Raw genomic sequence first — 21691 nt, 5'->3', positions numbered from 1 at the left:
TTGTGCACCGCATAAAATATACTGGATTAAGATGAACCCGATACTAAAGAGGTACACCCGTTTCAGACAATGTAACATATATAACGTGGCTTTTATCTTACATCGTTCTCAGTAAATCGTTTGCACATCAAGCAGAGAGGTAATTACTTACTTTCATCGGATTATACACCAAATTAATTCAATTATCTTGATTAAGTGATTTAACGAAAGTAATAATGTTTACGTTTAACCATCCCGTCTCCCAGAAGTTATGCGGGGAATGATTAAACGCTAAACACTGCATTGATATTAGATAAATGTTGAAATGAACATATACATTAACTGGTTAACGATTAAGCGGTGAGTTTCCGACAGCAGAGAAGAGAAGGACGACGTATACGCACCCTTAATCCTACATGGTCGCATAGATCTTTGGCTCAAGTAAAGAATATCAGAAATCAAAAAAAGAAAAACAAATACAGTAATCTCAACACCGCACGGAACTAGTAGAAAATTAGAAGAATTTCAAATGAATATTAAATTAACTCATAATTACAGAGATGCAATGAATTCAATCTAACGAGTATAAGCTTTGAACCCATCATATCTAAATTCTGGCAAAGAGGGACAAAGTTATAAAAATGTCATCTGGTCTAACCCACCCTATTAGCTCATCTCTTGTATGACTCTATGCAATCTCTCTTCAATTGTTGCGGTAACGATTTCATGAACTGGAGTTCCATGTTCTGTTGTAGAGAACCCTTCAGCAATAGGGGAGGATGCTCCTAGCCTGTCGGAAATTCTGATATCTATGCTTTGCAAAGGAAGGTCAGGTACTTCCGCGGAAGCTTCACTTTCTGCTAACAGTGTAGTTGTTTGGCTTCCATTCCCTTCAGATGGATTTTCTGACATAGAATTAGAGTTGTCTTTCTCTTCATCAAAAGCTTTTGCTATTGCAGAAAGCTTTTTCCACACTGAATCATCAGTGGCTAGGATTTCTCTGTTCTGATAAAGGAAGTTGAGGAAGAATAAGAGAAGAGCGGAACCTGCCGATACACCAGCTGTAACGAAAAGGCCCTTAAAACTATCCAGCGTGAGACTATCAGATGTTATAGACATTCCATCTATCCGTGGACAATCTGTTTCATTCCCAAACCATTTCTGTATTATGTTATTCATAAACTCTCCCTCCATTACCTTCAAGACTGCTCTTGATACATCAGGTACCAAAGGTGACCCTTTTGGAAATGCCTGTAAGAAGTTGTGGGAAAAGAAAAGATTAGATTGAGTGAAATACCGTGGATACTGAACATTTCCAGATACAGAGAGAATCTTACGAATCCAAAGCCAGCAGTCTTGTAAGTCGGACCAACCATAATATACTTTCTGCAGTATTTGTTGAGGAAGAGTCTGAGATAAGGTAGTTCATCAACAATTGCACCTACACCTCCGTTTTTACTTCCTTTTGAGAGGGCATCGTTATACTCTTCCAATGTGCTATAACTTCTGAACTTGGTGCTGTCAAATTTCATGCTCTTCAAGACGCCTCTCACAAAGGAACCTTTTTGGTACCCAACATATTCTCCTCGCTTGATGAGATCATTGAGGTCTGTTATTGTAGGTTGAATCTTTTGCGCTGTCAGCATAGACGTTAAACTGGCTGTATAACTCGAGGTCAGCACCAGAACCACGAAAACCCACACAATCAGCACAAATCTTGTAAAGTTACTTGTTACTCTCTCTTCTGAAACAACCAACCATTTGAGAAACTAGCTAAGATAGATATAAAGCTTTCGTATATAATTTACTTTGAGTTAGAGGCTTACTATGAGCAAAAACGAGAGTTGAGAAGGAAAACCAGAATATCATCCCAACTTGGTGTCGTTTAGGTCCTCGAAACTCTTTGTTTACACGATGTTCGAGCACCCACACCACAAAGCCAATGAAAACGAAGAATGCTCCTGTTGTTACCCAAAGCTCGCTCTTTAGTGGTTTCACGAAAATCCAAGCATTCTTCCTGTCATCATCCTTTACTGGTACAACTGCAGAAAAACCGGACTCTGTAAAAGGTAATGTGAAATCCACATACTTCGATCGGTTTGCTGAAATGGTTATGTCACCTATCATTGCATCAAATTTCTGGTTAAAGTAAACAATGATCATTTCAGTACTTATGGTTGGTCTTCCTTTGCCATAATAAAAGCAATAAGAAAATCTCAAGGGAGCATGGATGAAATGTAAGGTATTCAGCCAAAGAGGCTGATTCGAATGAAGATTAGATACTTTATTACCTCAGAAAAGAGCTTATAAGCAAGAACATCAAAGTCTGGAGAAGTGGGGCTATCCAGTATTTGAAATGGGATAAATTCGTACGGGAGAGCATAGGGCAAGGATTCGATGACTTCTTTGAAGACATCTGCACAGAAACCAGTTACAGTTACTTCTTGTGTTTTTGAATCTATTTCCACTTTAAGGAATTGCTCCAGCCCTTCTTTATCTGGAACTCCAACCCTCAACTTCTTTCCACTTGTGGGTATTTCCCAGCCTTTTGGAGCAATAGTAGATTCACCTGGCCAAAAAATGTTTCCTAGTTCCTTATTATTACACTTGGCTGCTGTTTTACCATTTGTTTTCAGTTTACACGAAATTCCATCCTTCTCTGTCCAGAATCCAGTGTTTCTCTCTGCTTTCCCAATTATATTCACAATCTCGTATGGTGAAGGCTGCAATTCTCCATCAACAATGCGGAAATCACCACTTAGACCTGTTTTTAGCGCTGTGTTTTGCATAGAGTTGAGGAGCAAAGATCCCAATTCTGAGGTTCCAAGTGCATCTAAGTCCGTTAAGTACTCTCTATTATCTGCTTTTTTAAATTTTGGGATGGCACTGCCACCCACTTTCTCTACTGCTTTTGCTAATGTTGTGATGCCATCATATGCCCATAGCCCAAAAACATTGAGTCCTACTATGTCCATGTCTGGATACTCTTGACGGAATCTCCTTCTCCACCTCTTGGTGTAATTGATAAGCTCATTTGTTCGTGGAACATATGGCTTTACACCAAGAACACCTTGCATTGATGACTCAATCACTGAAGTATCTACGGAGTCAAGAAGACTCGTTAGCACATCTGTGATGATCCATGCATATCCATCGCTCATCATCCCGGCTTTGTTTGCCTTGAGGAAAAGACGTTTGGCAAGTTTAGGTCTCAAGTGCACAATGAATACCCTGGTCTGCATTGTTTTTAACTTGTATAGCTCACTGAGGATTTGATCATCATTGGCTGACGGAGAAATAACACTTCTATAGGAGACTGAAGTGCTGATTTCCAGCAAGGCATCAGTCAAATGTGGAACTATTCCAGTTCCAAAGGGGCTATCCTCATAGATGACTACAACCTCTTTCCAATCAAAGTTCTTTACAATTGCTGCAATGGCCTTAGTCTGGCTGGAAGAAGAAAGTGCTCCTCTGATGAAAAAGGGATTTTCTTTTACTGTAAGTAAAGGATTTGTTGCTGGAGAAATGATAGGGACTTTTACTCTGTTCCCTAAGTCAATCACAAAATCAGTTTGTGTCGACATTTGTGGCCCAAAGATAGCTTGTATTTGGACATCCTTTAGCAGGTATATGGCTGCACATACACAATCAGACTGTAAGAAATTGTACAAATTGGCATGAATAACTAACTACAGAGTATGTCTGACAGCTTGTTTGTTCAAGCTTCTAGGAAGCCAGAAGTACTTGTTTTAGTGACTCGTGAAGCAAAGAAAGTAAGATATGCATGCTCGGGAGCTGAATTTACCAGCGGATGCTGCTTCAACATCATCTTTTTTGGAATCCCTCAAGTGAGGGACTATCCTAATGGCACTGCCACTAGCGGTGGCATGGTAATCATCAAGTGCTAGTAAGATAGATATGTGCATTACTTTTCCCATATCTGTTTCCAGATCAAGTATTATGCCCACATCCACCTTTGCAACACTAGTTTTATTATCTTCACCTTTTATTGGCATCATATAGTGGTAAAAGCTAATGATGGACACAAATTGAATCAAAACAATTAGGAAGTGGCATTTTGAACTTCTCATTTTGAGAGTTGATGTGCTTGTGCAAGTGACCAACTTGCAGAGATATTCTCCGTAGTTTTTCAGAATCAGTGAATTTATAGACTTCAGAATCAGTAAAGTCCATACTCCATACCATAATTGGGGCAAAAGTCCATCCAGTCTTCCATTATGCTTTTAATAAACTCGTGGTCAAGAAGTAAACGATAAATACTGCATCAATGTTGATTACTTTGCATTAGGAAGCTGCTTAGTAAGTTACCAAATAATGTTGGAAAGAAAATATACGACGCTTAAGTCACGTGTGAAACCTCAATGTTGTACACATAATTTATTTTGACATCTCAAGAGACCCGCTTTTTCCTATAAAACACCAATTTTAACAAATATGATCTATTTAAACGCATCATGCAACATGGTGTCAAAAGTGATATGTTCTAGCCATTCCCAAATAGATCCTGCCGTGTGCAACTTAGATTTAATCCGAGCTCCAAAAAGGTTTAGTTACGTGGATTTCTAAATTATCAACCTATCAAACACCGTAAAAGTCATACAAAAATTCATACATAAATAACTTATTTCTTATCCAAAACTGAGAAAGGATAAGGCAATAGGATGTTTATTTTTGTTTTCTCTTTTAGGCAAATGAAGGTGCCTCGTTAAGTGAGTATATGATTCATTTATAAGATTTCACTTATATCCATGTTTGCATATAGGAGTTCGTTATATCTAGATCATGAAAACTTAGTATATGTAAATACATTTTAAGATAATTATCGCATATGTAAATTGAATTTAAAATTTGAAAAAATGAAATATTTATATTCAAGTTAATAATTACGTATTTAGAACCAAATCTTCCAAAACTACATAAAAAATAGAATTTGTAATTTTGAAAATAAAATAAATTATTTATTAATATAGTTTGTATGATACAACACTTCCGATGAAATATAATGTTAGACAAAAACAACGCTGCTAGTCTGTTACCGTAGTTGCGCTGTTCAAAATAAAAATATGTACTAACTGCATGCATGTGAAGAAATATTCAATAAATATAATATTCGATTCCCACTTGCTCCCATTTTTTTCCATGACACTTGCCGTCCTATTTTATTAGGAGAGCTAAACTTGACTGAATAATTTTATAGTACTTTTTCTAATTTATATTACGTAAATAATTTCTCCTATACCCATGAAATATAATTCTTGCCCGAAATATTTAGAGTAATAAAAACTCTAGTTTCATAAGATTAGTTATAGATTAAAAATTCCTAAATTTGGAGCTGTCAAATTGCATGCCCTTCAAGACATCTTTGACAAAGGAACCAGCATAAACGAGAGTTGAGAAAGGAAAATCATAATATTATCTTAGGGGTGTGCACAGAGGCGAATTCATAATTTAAAGGCTTTGGGTGCATCAATATAAACATAGCTCAAATATAAGGTCTAAGCTAAACTTAAAATAAAAATAAGCTTAAAGTGAAATTCGAATCTTGGTCTAGAGAGTGATAACTCTAGCTTCTACCAATTGCACTAAGGCACTTCCATGCTTATTATCGGTGCACTATTAAGTATATTTTAATTTCTAATAGTTTTTCAAAATAAATATACATATCATTTTTTTGAAAGTTACCGAGTGCACATGCACCCCCACCGTAAGGTGTGGGTCCGCCCCTGGATGTGAATCGGTCGGTTCAGTTCAGTTATATATTATCGATTTGATTTTTAAATATGCTAACGTAAGAACAAATCAATAAAAATATTTTTTTTATTGGTTTTTGGTTTATTGATTTTTGATCGCTATCGGTTTACAATAAGAAAATGTCCGTAATTACAACCTATAATTACAAACTAAAACTAAAATCAAATAGCTATTATTGCGAACCTAGTGTGAAATGAGTAGAGTACTAATAATTTGATATAATTATAATATCTAGTTATATATTAAATTATTAATATCTAATATTTTGAAAGGGTAAAGTTATAAAATCGTCTTTTTGAGTTATGAGTTTACCTAATAATCCAATAGTAAAAATTGATATTAAATCAATAACCCAATAATTTTTTTTATAAACCCATTAAAAACTCAATAATCCAATAACATTTTTTTGGTTCGATTCGATTTTTACAATCCCCCTAAAATCATCGTAACTTGCGTGCGTTTGGGTCATTGAAACTCTTTGTTTACATGATGATCGAGTTACTCACACAACAAAACCAATGAAAACGAAAAATGCTCCGGTTGTTATCCAAAGCTCTCTCTTTAGAGATTTGACGAAAATCGAAGCACTTTCCCTATAACTACATAATTGGATCGGTTCGCTGAAATGGTCAAGTCACCTATAACTGCATCATGTTTCTGGTTGAAGTAAACAATGGTTAGTTCAGCGCTTTTGCCAAAGAACAAGCAAAATATGAAGATGGATGCAATTCTACATCACTTAGTGCTGTTTTCAGTTTTGCATAGTGTCAACGAGCAGAGATCCCAATTCTGAGGTTTCAAGTGCATCTAGGTCCGTTAAGTTCTCTCTGATGTCCGGTTTCTTGAATTTTGGGACCGCAGTGCTTCACATTTCCGCTACTGCTTTTGCTATAATGCGGTGATGCTATCACATGGCCATAGCCCAAAAACATTGAGTTCAACTGGATCCGTATCTGGATACACTAGACAAAATCTCTTTCTCCGTCTCTTGGTGAACATGTTAAGCTCATTTGATCTTGGAACATAAGATTTTACACCTTGAAGGATCTACCAGGTCCAGAAGACTTGTTAGCACATCAGTGATTATCCATCCCGGCTTCTTTGGCCTTGAAGAAAAGGCGGGAGGCAAGAGATGATTGTAAGTGCACGATGAACACCCTGATCTGAATTGTATTCAATACAGCTCCCTGAGGATTTGATCATCGGAGAAATACCACTTCTATAGGAGACTAAATTGCTGTTTTCCCGCAAGGGATCTGTCAATTATCCCGGTCACATAGGGGTTATTCTCATAGATTACTACAACCTCCCTCCAATTATAGTTTTTAGCAATTGCCTCTATGGCTTTAGTCTGGCTGGAAGAAGGAAGTTCTCCTCTGATGAAGAAGGGATTTTCCTTGACGGAAAGTGGAGGGACTTGTTGCTTGAGAAATGATAGGGACCTTTACTCGGTTCCCTCGGTTTGTGTAGACATTTGTGGCCCAAAGATGGCTTGTACTTGAACATCCTTTAGCAAGTATGTTAGTTCGAAGCTGAGTTAAGATGATAGCTCGAACTTGATATGAAGTTTTGATGAACAAACTTATCGATCTAACAAGGAACCAAATCCTTGTTATTGGAACTGCTGAAAATAAGATGAATGATAAACTCAGTGTGAGGTATATTTGTGTGCTATCATCAAAAAGGGGGAAAATGTTATATTCTATGTGTTTTGATGATCCTCACAAATGCGGGGACCTGGTTCCTAGTAGAGTGCTATCGTCCAGATACAAATGGGGTACAGTCATAAAAGCTGTCATGTCAGGTGGTAGGTAAAAAGTGCAATCCTACACCAATAAAAAGAGCGGACGAGATTGTATGTTTCAGTATCTCACAAATGCAGGGACCTGGTATCAGACAGAGTTTCCTCCATCAGATACATAATTGGTTACAGCTGTAAAGCTGTCACGTCAGAGATTGGTAAGGCGTCAGTGTACTACACCAATCAGAATGGAGGAGGGTGTTTGTCCAACGGATAATAACTCTTTATATTTGATACTTTTAGCATGACAAACACCATATTATATTCATTCATCCAAAGAAGGAAGTCAGCCAGTAAACCTTTTCAAGAACTCATATAGAAGTTTGCAAGGGACCTGGTTCCCGCAAGCAAGGGACCTGGTACCTGCAAGACAGCGACGTGAAAAGGACGAATAGACAGCTGTCATCTTTGATGCGGTAGGTGCACAACTTTTCCAACAGCAGGCCTTCAGCCAATGGGATGACTTCAACGAATTTGTGGGAAATGATATTATCTCTTTGCAACAAACACAAATTCAAGACTTGGCAAATTAAATTTGGATTTTCTCTGAAAATTCACAAGCTTGAACAGAAGGCCATCTTCAAGGAAGAACATTGCTCAACTCAACAGAAGGACCTGATAGAGTAAAGAAGAATCTTTGTTGTATTTAGAGCTTTGTGTCTATGTACTTACATTGTAAATCTGTTCCTAATCTATAAAGGTTTCAGATATTTGTTTTAAGTTTGTAAAAGTCTAAATCAGTTAAGGTTAACTGATTTAGTGGGCAACATTGTTTTGTTGCTTAGTCAAATTCTAAGTCATCTAGAGTTAGGTGGTTTAGTGGGCGGTGGGTATCCGCTTAGGCTCTTCAAGTAATAGGTAGATTACTTGATCGTGAGATTAATAACTTTTTCTCACATTGATTGTAACCGGGTTTCACTTTTGCTTGAGAAGATTAGTGAAGACGATTGTAAATCCTGTGCAACAGGTCGTGATTTTACTCCCTTGAACAAGGAGGTTTCCACGTAAACTGCTTGTGTTGTGTTCTTCATATTGTTTAATCTTCTGCACTGTTTTTGCTGTGTCAAGGGACCTGGTCCATTGACTGATAGTGAACGCACATATTTCAACAAAGTATATGGCTGCTCATATACTTGAGAATTGTACCTTGGACATCGGGGTGAATTTTGAATTTCCTTATTGCAGAGCTAACCTTTTCCATGTTATTTATGGGATTCACAATTCATATGTGTAGATAAACATAGAAAATATATCCAATATTATACATTTTAATTTTTTGTCGAGGGGGTTCGGGTGAACACTTCCGTCCCTTGATATGCTGATTGATATTGTTATTGTTAGTGCAAGAGGACACTGCTAGGGAAGTTGTCTATGATATATGTTGGAGCAGATGGGATATAAGTTTTTGATTTGATGGGTTCAATTTTTAGGTTCTTATCATTGAGCCCGTTATACTTTGAAATTATGGGTTCATATTCTATTTATTAAAATTTTAGTGATTTTTCACATATACTTTTATGATTCATGTCAAAAATGGGAATCTTATACTTGTAATATTCGCCATCCAATTCCACCCTGTATAACTGAACATATTACTGTTTGTCTTCCATGAAGCAGTGATCCTAAAACCTTTCCTTATTTATGATCTGTAACTATGGTTGTTATCTGCTAATTGCTTCGGATGTTCTTATCCTCTAGGCTAGTTCTAGGACCTGCATTATAAATTCACTACTACTATATCTTCCTTTATTATTTCATTTGGGATTTGCAGATTGCTCTTTGTTATCAAAACATTGCACAAATCTCTCATGTGGTTATTCACATATAACCCCCATTATTTCATATTCTATATAACAATTATGTAATCTACAAATAATTTAGCATCGTATGTGTGTTGATTTTGTTCTATTATGGTAACATAACAAAACTACCTCAATTGAATTTCTTGAAAACGGATGCATGTATTGAATTCTTTCATGTCACACATACAACTTCTTTAAATTATATTCCAAACACAAGTACAACAACAACATAAATAGTGATGAAAAAAACAAAGTGAACATTAAATCCATCTAATGGAATCCTGGAGGCCACCTCTTTATGCTAATATTATGGCCAAGAGTGACAAAGAAATAATGTAATCTGATTTAACCAACCCTAAAGCTAGCTCATCTCTGTACAATCTCTTGTAGGGCCCTATTCAGGTGTGTCACAATTATGTTAGCAGCTATATGTGTCATCTTTCTTCAATTTTGCCTGACATTGTTTCATGAACTGGAGTTCCAGGTTCTGTTGTAGAGAACCCTTCAGTAGCAGGGGATTCTCCTAGGCCATGGGAAATTCCGATTTCTGGGATTTGCAAAGGAAGGTTGGGAGATATTTCAGTAGAAGCTTCACTTTCTGCGAACACTGCCGTTAGGCTTTCATTCCCTTCAGATGGCTTTGTTGACTGAGAATTAGAGTTGTCTCTCTCTGAATCAAAGACTTCTGCTATTGAACAAAGCTTTTTTCTTATTGAATCATCAGTGGCTAAGATTTCTCTGTTCTGATAAAGGAAGATGAGGAAGAATAGGAGAAGAGCGGAGCCTGCTGATACACCAGCTATGAGGAAAAGGCCCTTAAAACTATCGAGCGTGAGACTAGATGCTATTGCCATTCCATCTTGCTTTGGACATTCTGTTTCATTCCCAAACCATTTCTGAATTATTTCATTCATAGCGTCTCCCTCTATCACCTTCAGGACTGCTCTTGAGACGTCGGGTACCAAAGGAGATCCTTTTGGGAATGCCTGCAACAAGTTGTGGGAAAATTAAAGATTAGATCATCAGTATACCACTCACCACTCTATGATAAATGTTAACACTTGCCGAAACATCAGTTAAGTACAACAATCTTACAAATCCAAAGCCAGCAGCCTTGTATGTCGGACCAACCATAATATACTTCCTGCAGTTTTTGTTGAGGAAGAGTCTGAGATAAGGTAGTTCATCAACAATTGCACCAACACCTCCATTTTTACTACCTCTTGAGAGTGCATCATCATACTCTTCCAATGTTCTATAACTCCTCAATTTGGAGCTGTCAAATTTCATGCGCGTCAAGACATCTTTGACAAAGGAACCTTTTTGGTACCCTACATATTCTCCATTCTTGATGAGATCATTGAGGTCTGTTACAGTAGGTTGAAGCTGTTGCACTGTTAACATAGATGTTAAACTGGCCGTATAGCTTGATGTCAGCACCAGAACCACGAAAACCCACACAATAAGAACAAATCTTGATAAGTTACTTGTTATCTTCTCTTCTGCAACAACCAGTCATATATAGGATTTGTTGAGAAACAAGGAGAAATGTTAAACTTTTGGTCTATAATTTGATTTTAGTTAGAGACTTACTATGAGCAAAAACAAGAGTTGAGAAGGAAAACCAGAATATCATCCCAACTTGCTTGCGTTTGGGACCTCGAAACTCTTTATTTACACGATGTTCGAGTACCCAAACCACAAAACCAATGAAGACGAAGAATGCTCCGGTTGCTATCCACAGCTCAGCCTTCAAAGGTTTCAAGAAGATCCAAGCGTTCTTCCTATCATCGTTCCTTACAGGCACAACTGCAGAGATACTCGACTCTGAAAAAGGTAATGTGAAATCTACATGCTCAGATCGGCTTGCTAAAATGGTAACATCGCCTACAACTGCATCATATTCCTGGTTTCAAGCAAACATTGATTATGTCAGTATTTATTGTTGGTTGGAAAAGCAGAACATAGATAAGATGTCCAAAAAAGGAGCATGTAAGTGAGTCATTTTACCTTAGAAGTGATCTTGTTAACAAGATCATCATAGTTTTGAGAAGTTGGGCTATGCGCTATTGGAAATGGAACAAAATCGTAAGGGACAGCATATGGCAAAGATAGGATGACTTCTTTGAAGACATCTGGACCAAAACCAGTAGCACTTACTGCTTGTGTCTTTGGATCTCTTACCACTTTAATGAATTGCTCCAACCCTCCTTTGTCAGGAACTCCAATCCTTAACTTCTTCCCACTTGTGGGTATTTCCCAGCCTCTCGGGACATCAGTAGATTCACCAGGCCAAATGATGACCCCTAGCTGTTTATTATTAGTTATAGCTGTTTTACCATTCGTCTTCAGTTTATGCGAAATGCCATCCTTTTCTGTCCAGAACCCAACGATTTTCTCTCCTTTCCCAATTATATTCACAATCTGATATGGGGATGGCTGCAGTTCTCTACTAACGATATGGAAATCACCACTTAGACCTGGTTTTAGCTCTGTGTTTGTCAAAGAGTGAATGAGCAGAGATCCCACTTCTGAGGTTCCAAGTGCATCTAGGTCTGTAATGTTCTCTCTAGTGTCTGGTTTCCTTAATTTTTGGATAGAAGTAGTGCCCACTTTCTCTAGTGCTTCTGCTAATATGGTGATGCTATCATATGCCCATAGCCCGAAAATATTGAGTTCTACTTGGTCCATGTCTGGATACTCTTGACGGAATCTCTTTCTCCATCTCTTGGTGAACATGTCACGCTCATTTGATCTTGGAACATAAGATTTTACACCCAGAACACCTTGCATGGATGACTCAATTACTGAAGTATCTACCAGGTCCAGAAGACTCGTTAGCACATCTGTGATGATCCATGCATATCCACTGTTCATCATCCCGGCTTCTTTGGCCTTGAGGAAAAGGCGGGAGGCAAGATTTTCTTGCGTGTGCACAATGAACACCCTGGTCTGCATTGTCTTCAACTTATATAGCTCCCTGAGGATTTGATCATCATTTGCTGAAGGAGAAATACCACTTCTATAGGAGACAAAAGCATTGATTTCCAGCAAGGCATCAGTCAAATAGGGAAGTATCCCGGTTCCATAGGGGCTTTCCTCATAGATTACTACAACCTCCCTCCAATGATAGTTTTTGACAATTGCTGCAATGGCTTTAGTCTGGCTGGAAGAAGGAAGTGCTCCTCTGATGAAGTAGTGATTTTCCTTGACGGAAAGTGAAGGACTGGTTGCTGGAGATATTATAGGAACTCTTACTCTTTCGCCTAAGTCAATCACAAAGTCGGTTTGTGTAGACATTTGTGGCCCAAAGATAGCTTGTACTTGGACATCCTTTAGCAAGTATATGGCTGCACACACACAATCCAGACTGTAAGTAATTCTTTCAAAATAGGAAAACCAAGTAATATCTTAGAGAAAAAAGTGAATCTTTTGAAGCAAAGTGAGCTAGTTTAACATAGGTAAAGCTTAGAGCTGAATTTCACCAGCTGATGCTGCTTCAACATCATCTTTCTTTGAATCCCTGATATGAGGAACTATCCTTATGGCACCGCGACTATGATAATCCGCAAGAGCTAGTAAGATCGATATGTGCATTACTTTTCCCACTTCTGTTTCCAGATCAAGAATTATGCCCACATCCACCTTTACAGCGCTATGCTTACTATCCTCGCCTCTTATTCGAATTACATAGTCGCAAAAGCTAATGATGGAAACAAGTTGAACGAAAAGAATTAGAAATTTGCATCTTGGATTATGCATTTGAAAAACTTTGGTAGAAAGTAAATATGAATTTTGAGCAAAAAACAGTTGTGCTAGTGCAAGATGTATAACCACCATTCAGAGATGTGTCTTAACTTCTCCACCATTAAATAAAGACCAAACGAAAAGTCAAAAGTTTTCAAAGAATTACAAATGGTTTAAAATATTACCTAGTTTGATTATTTTATTAAAGAAAAGGTCTTTTCACACTTGTTAGACCACAAGCTAGTAAAGCCTTCTCAGTTTTGACCAAATCAATAAATGACTAAATGAACATAGTGACAAAATTTATGGTACTCATTCTCTCAATACCAAATGAAGTTTTTGTATTTATTGGATGACTATCTAGAGTTTATTAAAAGGACTTCCCATATTTTGGCCAAGTCATGGTGAAAGTTCAGAGCTAGCCAGTTACAAATAAGGAGAATAGACCATTGTTTCTATGACTTGGACATTGGAAAAGGGTAGCTATGACTTGTAATCTTTAGTTTACTTACACGGTTTCAGTTTAGAATTAGTCAGTAGTATAAAACTTTATGGTGGTAGAGGCACACCTTGTAGGGTTGTTTAGGATTATGATTAAAAAATTAAATCGAATCATAATACGAATTAAATCCATTAAAAAAATTAATATTTGGTTTAGTTTTAAATTTTGAAGATCGACAGTATTTGGTTTGGTCTGGTTTTACTTAACCAAACTGAATGGATGAATTTTACATATATGTGTTGTAAATTATTTATATATTATTCATAAATAAAATAAAAAATATTTTGTTAAATTTTGATTAACTTAAGTCTTAGTTTAGCTATTACAATCCTAAGTTTAAATTCATCAAAATTCATTATTTTAAACTTTACCTACCTGCTTCACCTAAGATAGTTACACTTTCTCTTAATTGAATCACTTATACGTGTAATTATAATAACTTTAGTATTGCTTAATTGAATCCGCATTAACTTTCATGCTTATACATATGTCTTAAAAAAACTTATTACTTTCAAATCGAAATAACAAAAAATTGAACAAAACCGACAATTAAATTTTTCGTTTGGCTCTAGAATTTAAAAAATTCACTAAATTGGTCTGATTTTAATTTTAACCAACAACTAATACAAACCAAACCATGAACACCCCGAGGCAGACTTGGTATGTGAGGGATTACTGTAATACCTTTCTTTTCACTTTGTTTTTTTTTTAAAAAAAAAATTCTATTGGTAAATTTTTCAAATCAGTTTTTTTACTCATGAACTCTTTACTTTTTCCTCTTATATTATAAAATATAAGATGAAATATAATATACGTATCAATATGATAAATATAAAAAAAATGATATAGAAATAATTAGATAAATATCTTGAGTACTAATTTGAAAAATTTAACAGTAGAATTTTTTAAAACAGAAATGAGATGAGGGGTGAGGAGCTAAAGGAGAGAAGAAAGATAGAACCTAATATGAGAAAGGTAGGTCCCCATATTTTCTTGATCAAAAAGTAATTTACCTACCAAGTCATATTTATGCCACTACTGCCATACATAATTTTTTTTGTAATTAACTTGCTTGCAAGTTGCAAAACCAAACAAAGCAAACACACCCAACATGGAGATGGAATCTTGGAATGAGGATGGTTGGGTATACATGTAGGTGTCAATGTCATTGTCTCAATAAATATATATATATATATATATATATATATATATATATATATATATATATATATATATAACTCCCCCTTATAATTTACGTGACATTCTTTCTTTTTTAGTTTATTTCAAAAAATAACGATATCTTATTATGATTAGAAACAAGGAAAAAAACTCAAATATACTATTAAATTTGAGAAAAAACATATCTATGTCATTCATTAAAAGTTTAGTTCATCTATGTTATTTTCGTTTGAGAAAAAACGGATCGATTCCATAAGTTTTTAACTAAAAATAATTTTGGTTTTTGTAAAATCATTTTATCGTCATCAATTAAATCATTTTTTTATAAGGGAAAAAATTCAAATATGCCGTCGAACTTTGAAAAAAGGCTCATTTATGTCCTCCGTTAAAAATTTTTCTCATCTATGCTATTTCAATTAACAAATAATTGCATGAATGAAGTTTTCTCAAATGCACATGGCATAGAAGAGCCAATTTTTTAACGAATGACATATACGGACATTTTTCAAAGTTCGATGACATACTTGAGTCTTTTCTCTAGAAACAATTTCACTCAAAATTCTCTTTTACTCTTGATGAATTTGTTTATAAACACACAAATATCTAAAGATTGTTTTAGATCACAAGTTCAAAAGTCATTCTATTTTTCTTAAATATCATGTCAAGTCAAATGGTGCCACATAAAATAGGACGTAGTTACGTAGAGAGTAATTGTTAATGCAAGAGGAAGCTGCTCAGGAAGTTACGTGTATGATGTTGAAGTTATTTTCCATGCAGTTGAGGTGATTGATTATTTGCTGTGGTCGTTTTCTGTTATGGCCACAATAAATTAGAACCCTGTCTATTATCTCTTTAACCTGTTTTTCTTTTTAATTTGCATTTTTTTTAGATTGGTAACAGCATTATTAAATTGTTAACAGCACTAGTTTGCAATATTTTTGGTTTCAGCAAACATTATTTGCACATATTGAAAGAAATATATATGATCTGGTTTCATTGAATTATATTAGTGAAGAGAAAACAAAGTACTAATTGTTATTTTAAGGTGTCTCTGAAACTTTGATGATTTAACGAACTTTTGAATCTCAGGAGAGACTGATGCACATAAAAAAAAACAGCGGTCTAAAAGCTGCAACTTGCAACACCTGTTGTGGTTGGTGCGCGTCTTTTGCAGAGCAACAGACTCTCAGCCAATGGCATTGCTCCAACAGTTTGTGTCATCTTTCTTCAATTGTGCCTGTAATGGTTTCTGAACTGGAGTTCCAGGTTTCTGTTGTAAAGAACCCTTCAGCATCAGGGGATGCTCCTAGTTCATCGGAAATTCTGATTTCTGGGCTTTGCGAAGGAAGGTCAGGCAATATCTCAGGAGAAGCTTCACTAGCTGCGAGCAGTTTAGGTGCATTGCTTTCAGATGGCTCTTCTGACGTAGAATTAGAGTCGTCTTTCTCTTGATCAAATACTTTTGCAATTGCAGTAAGCTTTTTACATATTGAATCATCAGTGGCTAAGATTTCTCTATTCTGATAAACGAAGTTGAGGAAGAATAGGAGAAGAGCGGAGCCTGCTGATACACCAGCTATGAGGAAAAGTCCCTTAAAACTATCTAACGTGAGGCTATCAGATGTTATATCCGTTTCATCATTCTGTGTACAATCTGTTTCATTCCCAAACCATTTCTGTATTACGCTATTCATAAACTCTCCCTCCATCACCTTCAAGACTGCTCTCGACACGTCAGGTACCAAAGGAGATCCTTTTGGAAATGCCTGCAATAAGTTGAGAGAAAATAAAAGATTAGGTCATTGAGCAAACAAGAAACCATTCTAAATATATGTAAACATCAGTGGAGTGCAACAATCTTACAAACCCAAAGCCGGCAGCCCTGTATGTCTGGCCGACCATAATATACTTCCTGCAGTACTTGTTGAGGAAGAGTCTGAGATAAGGTAGTTCATCAACAATTGCACCAACACCTCCATTTTTGCTTCCTTTTGAGAGAGCATCATCAAAATCTTCCAATTTGTTATAACTTCTGAACTTGGAGCTGTCAAATTTCATGTGCTTTATGAAGGCGTCTTTGACAAAGGAACCTTCTTGGTACCCAACATATTCTCCATTCTTGATGAGATCATTGAGGTCTGTTATAGTAGGTTGGAGCTGTTGCAGTGTCAACATAGATGTTAAGCTGGCTGTATAACTTGATGTCAGCACCAGAACCACAAAAACCCACACTATCAGCACAAATCTTGTTAAGTTACTAGTTACCTTCTCTCCTGCAATAACCATCCATATATATGATTTGTTGAGAAGCAAAGGAGAGAAATCCTAAATCTTTCTTATATAGTATGCTTTGAGTTAGCGTCTTACTATGAGCAAAAACGAGAGTTGAGAAGGAAAACCAAAATATCATCCCAACTTGCTTGCGTTTGGGTCCTCGAAACTCTTTGTTTACACGATGTTCTAGTACCCAAACCACGAAACCAATGAAAACAAAGAATGATCCGGTTGTAATCCAGAGCTCGCTCTTTAGAGGTTTCAAGAAAATCCAAGCGTTCTTCCTATCATCATCCCTTACAGGCACAACTACAGAAATACCGGACCCTATAAAAGGTAATGTGAAATCCACATACTCTGACCGGCTCGCTAAAATGGTCACATCACCTACAACTGCATCATACTCCTGGTTCAAGCAAACAATGATTATTCCAGTATGTATAGTTGATTGTAATAGCAGAAAATAGAGATGGAAGTCCCAGAAAGGACCATGTTAGTAAGATATATAGCCAAAGAGGTTCATTGGAACAAGGATTATATATTACCTGAGAAGTGATCTTGTGAACAAGATCATCATAGTCTGGAAGAGTGAGGGGATCTTGTATTGGAAATGGAATAAATTCGTAAGGGAGAGCATATGGCAAAGATAGGATGACTTCTTTGAAGACATCTGCGCAGAAACCAGTTGCTGTTACTGCTTGTGTTTGTGGATCTCTATCCACTTTAATGAGTTGCTCCAGCCCTCCTTTGAGAGGAACTCCAACCCTTAACTTCTTCCCACTTGTGGGCATTTCCCAGCCTTTCGGAACAATAGTAGTTTCACCAGGCCAAAAAATGGCTCCTAGTTGCGTATTATTACACTTAGCTGCTGTTTTACCATTCATCTTCAGTTCACACGAAATGCCATCCCTCTTCGTCCAAAGTCCAATGTTTTTTTCTCCTTTCCCAATTATATTCACAATCTGATACGGGACTGGCTGCAGTTCTCCATCGATGATACGGAAATCACCACTTAATCCTTGTTTTAGCTCTGTGTTTCGCATAGAGTCAATGAGCAGAGATCCCACTGCTGATGTTCCAAGTGCATCTAAGTCTGTTAAGTTCTCTCTAGTGTCTGGTTTCTTTGATTTTGGGATAGCAGTAGTGCCCAATTTCTCTACTGCTTCTGCTAATGACGTGATGCTATCGTATGCCCATAGCCCGAAAATATTGAGTTCTATTTGGTCCATGTCTGGATACTCTTGGCGGAATCTCTTTCTCCATCTCCTTGTGTAACTGTTACGCTGATCTGATCTTGGAATGTAAGGTTTTACACCAAGAACACCTTGCATTGATGACTCAATCACTGAAGTATCTACCGAGTCAAGAAGACTCGTTAGCACATCTGTGATGATCCATGCATATCCACTGCTCATCATCCCAGCTTTGTTTGCCTTGAGGAAAAGGCGTTTGGCAAGTTTAGGTCTCAAGTGCACAATGAACACCCTGGTCTGCATTGTTTGCAACTTGTATAGCTCACTGAGGATTCGATCATCATTTGCTGAAGGAGAAATAACACTTCTATAGGAGACTGAAGTGCCGATTTCCAGCAAGGCATCAGTCAAATGTGGAACTATCCCAGTTCCAAAGAGGCTATCCTCATAGATGACTACAACCTCCTTCCAATCAAACTTCTTTACAATTGCTGCAATGGCCTTAGTCTGGCTGGAAGAAGGAAGTGCTCCTCTGATGAAAAAGGGATTTTCCTTCACTGTAAGTAAAGGATTTGTTGCTGGAGACATGATAGGAACTTTTGCTCTGTTCCCTAAGTCAATCACAAAATTAGTTTGTGTAGACATTATTGGCCCAAAGATAGCTTGTACTTGGACATCCTTTAGCAAGTATATGGCTACACATACACAATCAAACAATAAGAAATTTACCCAAAAGTAAGATAAACATGCTGGTTCAACAGAAGTAAATCATGGAACTGAATTTACCAGCAGATGTTGCTTCAACATCATTTTTCTTGGAATCCTTGATATGAGCAACTATCCTTATGTCACCGCGACTAGTGTTGGCATGATAATCTTCAAGTGCTAGTAAAATAGATATGTGCATTACTTTTCCCACATCTCTTTCCAGATCAAGAATTATACCCACATCCACCTTTACAGCACTGGTGTTATTATCTCCACCTCTTACATAGTGGCAAAAGCTAATGATGGAGATAAGTTGAATGAAGAGAATTAGAAAGTGGCATCTTGGATTATGCATTTGAAAAAACTCTGGTAGCAAGCAGTTGTGTTTGTGCAAGATAACAACCATTCAGAATGATAAATTTTCCTATAATTAATAAGACCAAACTCTCCATAAATGCAGAAAGAAAAGTCAAAGAACAAATGGTTGAAAATTAAGTTATTCATTTGATTATTGAAAGTGAGGACTTTTCACATATGCTACAACCGTCAAAGCTAGTAAGCTTACTACCCCTCAGTTTTGACCAAATCAAAAATTGATTGGTACTCCTTTCCCTCAATACCCAATTACTTTTTATGTGTACTATCTAGAGGATATATAGAAGGAAACATACATCAAAATACAACTAGTTTAAGACCTGATTATTCAAATATACTTTAGTTTGCGGTATCATGCATCTTATCAGATTTTTGTATGTTCAGATACATGTATCTGAGTTTACTTAGGGTCAAAATTACATTAGGTGTAATTTTTCTCTAGATAAATTGTAACTAAATGACTTTGCATGTACCTAGATACATTACAAATTTCGCTCGCATCCCTCGCCTCTCTCCCATCTCACACTCTCGGTATTCTAGATACATGTGAACCACACCAGATATATGCACATAAATGTATTTAACATGTATATAGTGTAATTCTCATATATCTGGAATACATAACAAATTTCGCTTGCCTCTTTTCTCATCTCGCTGCCCTATCTCCCTATTTTTGTCTATCTTATGACAAATATATGCAATCAAATGTAAACTCTTAAGTAATGGTAAGTGACTTAATATTAAAAGTATAGAATATAATAGTATATATGATAGTGAAGTATACTTAATGGTGTAGTTTTTTTTATATTGAACGGACTTCCCTTTGGCTGAGGCACAGAAATTAGAAGGTTAACAAATTTACTCAGTTACAAATTCCACAATTAGACCAATAAGTAGAAGAACCCATTGTTTTCCAACAATTGGACAAAGGCTAGAAACGACTAGTAATCTTTAGTGAGTTAATACTTCAGATGGTCACTCAACTATGCACTCTTCTCTCAGAAAGTTACTCAAATTTCAATTTTCACTCAAAAGTCACTCAATTATGCACTTCTTTCTCAAAAAGTCACTCAACTTTAAATTTTAACTCAAAAGTCACTCAACTATCCATTCTTTCCTCAAAAAATCACTCAATCTATTAAATTATTTTTTAATTAAAAATTGTTGATATTAATTATTTATATAACAAATCAAAAATTAAAAAAAAAAAAAATTAAACCATTTAGTGAATCCACCCACCTAACACGACCCATTAAAAAATATTATGACCCATTTTATTTTGTCTTTAATCCTAAATTAATCCCTCTCTTTAAATCTTGAATTAGGATTAAAGACAAAATAAAATGGGTCTTCATATTTTTTTAATGGATCGGGTTAGGTGGGTGGATTACTAAATGGTTTAATTTATTTTTTAAAATTTTTGGTTTGTTATATAAATAATTAATATCAACAATTTTTAATTAAAAAATAATTTAATAGATTGAGTGACTTTCTGAGGAAAGAGTGGATAGTTGAGTGTTGAATGACTTTTTGAGAAAGAAGTGCGTAGTTAAATGACTTTTGAGTGAAAATTGAAAGTTGAGTGACTTTATGAGAGAAGAGTGCATAGTTGAGTGACCATCTGAGGTATTAACTCAATCTTTAGTTTACGTTCTTTCAGTTATAAGTAATCTACTTTAACTTGGTACAGAGTTATAAAAAAATAAATATGATTTTTCAATCTTCTAATTTTAAATTAGAATTATATCACGTAAAATAACTGAAATTAAAGTGTTAGCAAAAAAAAAAAATAGACTAAACAGAAAAATAAGTCAATTCTTTTTAAAATTGACAGGGAGTAATCGTTAATGCAAGAGGAAGCTGCTTGGAAATAACGCATATGATGTTGAAGCTCTCTAACATGCAATGCTAGTCCTATAATCTTTCATTATTTATTATCCATAAGAATGGGTGGATAATCATAGTTCTCTGCTATGATCATATATACCTAGGTGTGGACATATTACTAGACAACTTATGTTTGGTAATTTTGATTTCTAAAAGTACCGCATGGTGTATGCTATTTGCAGATGACATTCTTGATCGATAATATTTGCTTTAAAGTTAATGTTAAAGCTAGAGAAATCTTATATATCATTAATCATAATTAAACTCAAAACACTAGTTAAGTTTGAAGAAATTTTATTCATTCGATCATGACAATTCTTGGTAATGGCCCATCAACAAACTGCTCCTACTTTCCTTTTCTCTCTCGTTGCCGTCATCTAACGGTGTGCATCTTCTTCTGTTTCTTCATAAGGATCACAGTTAACCACAAATATTTGATCCGTCGTGACTCAAAGGCATTCATCAAGGAAGG

General features: G+C 36.0%; 3 protein-coding genes across 3 annotated transcripts; all 3 read right to left on the bottom strand.

Annotated features, from left to right (window-relative positions):
* Positions 1–493: 493 nt before the first annotated feature.
* Positions 494–4151, bottom strand: LOC101262627 (glutamate receptor 2.4). The gene is made up of 5 exons (XM_004242215.5): positions 3785–4151; positions 2271–3613; positions 1806–2118; positions 1317–1723; positions 494–1230 (listed from the first exon to the last, which is right to left on the bottom strand). The coding sequence occupies exons 1-5, from the start codon at positions 4068–4070 to the stop codon at positions 646–648; spliced, it is 2934 nt and encodes a 977-aa protein (XP_004242263.1). The 5' UTR covers positions 4071–4151; the 3' UTR covers positions 494–645.
* Positions 4152–9493: 5342 nt separating this feature from the next.
* LOC101262020 (glutamate receptor 2.3) lies at positions 9494–13266 on the bottom strand. Its single transcript, XM_004241814.5, has 5 exons — positions 12840–13266; positions 11365–12704; positions 10948–11260; positions 10450–10856; positions 9494–10340 (listed from the first exon to the last, which is right to left on the bottom strand). The coding sequence occupies exons 1-5, from the start codon at positions 13192–13194 to the stop codon at positions 9789–9791; spliced, it is 2967 nt and encodes a 988-aa protein (XP_004241862.2). The 5' UTR covers positions 13195–13266; the 3' UTR covers positions 9494–9788.
* A 2483-nt stretch (positions 13267–15749) lies between these two features.
* Positions 15750–19402, bottom strand: GLR2.2 (glutamate receptor 2.2). Its single transcript, NM_001320993.1, has 5 exons — positions 19036–19402; positions 17602–18944; positions 17150–17462; positions 16646–17055; positions 15750–16548 (listed from the first exon to the last, which is right to left on the bottom strand). The coding sequence occupies exons 1-5, from the start codon at positions 19361–19363 to the stop codon at positions 16000–16002; spliced, it is 2943 nt and encodes a 980-aa protein (NP_001307922.1). The 5' UTR covers positions 19364–19402; the 3' UTR covers positions 15750–15999.
* Positions 19403–21691: the final 2289 nt, after the last annotated feature.

Source organism: Solanum lycopersicum, chromosome 6 (genome assembly GCF_036512215.1).
Source record: "Solanum lycopersicum chromosome 6, SLM_r2.1".
Classification (NCBI taxonomy): Eukaryota; Viridiplantae; Streptophyta; class Magnoliopsida; order Solanales; family Solanaceae; genus Solanum; species Solanum lycopersicum.
The sequence above is the reverse complement of the archived record's forward strand: the minus strand, read 5'-3'. Positions and strand labels throughout refer to the sequence as shown.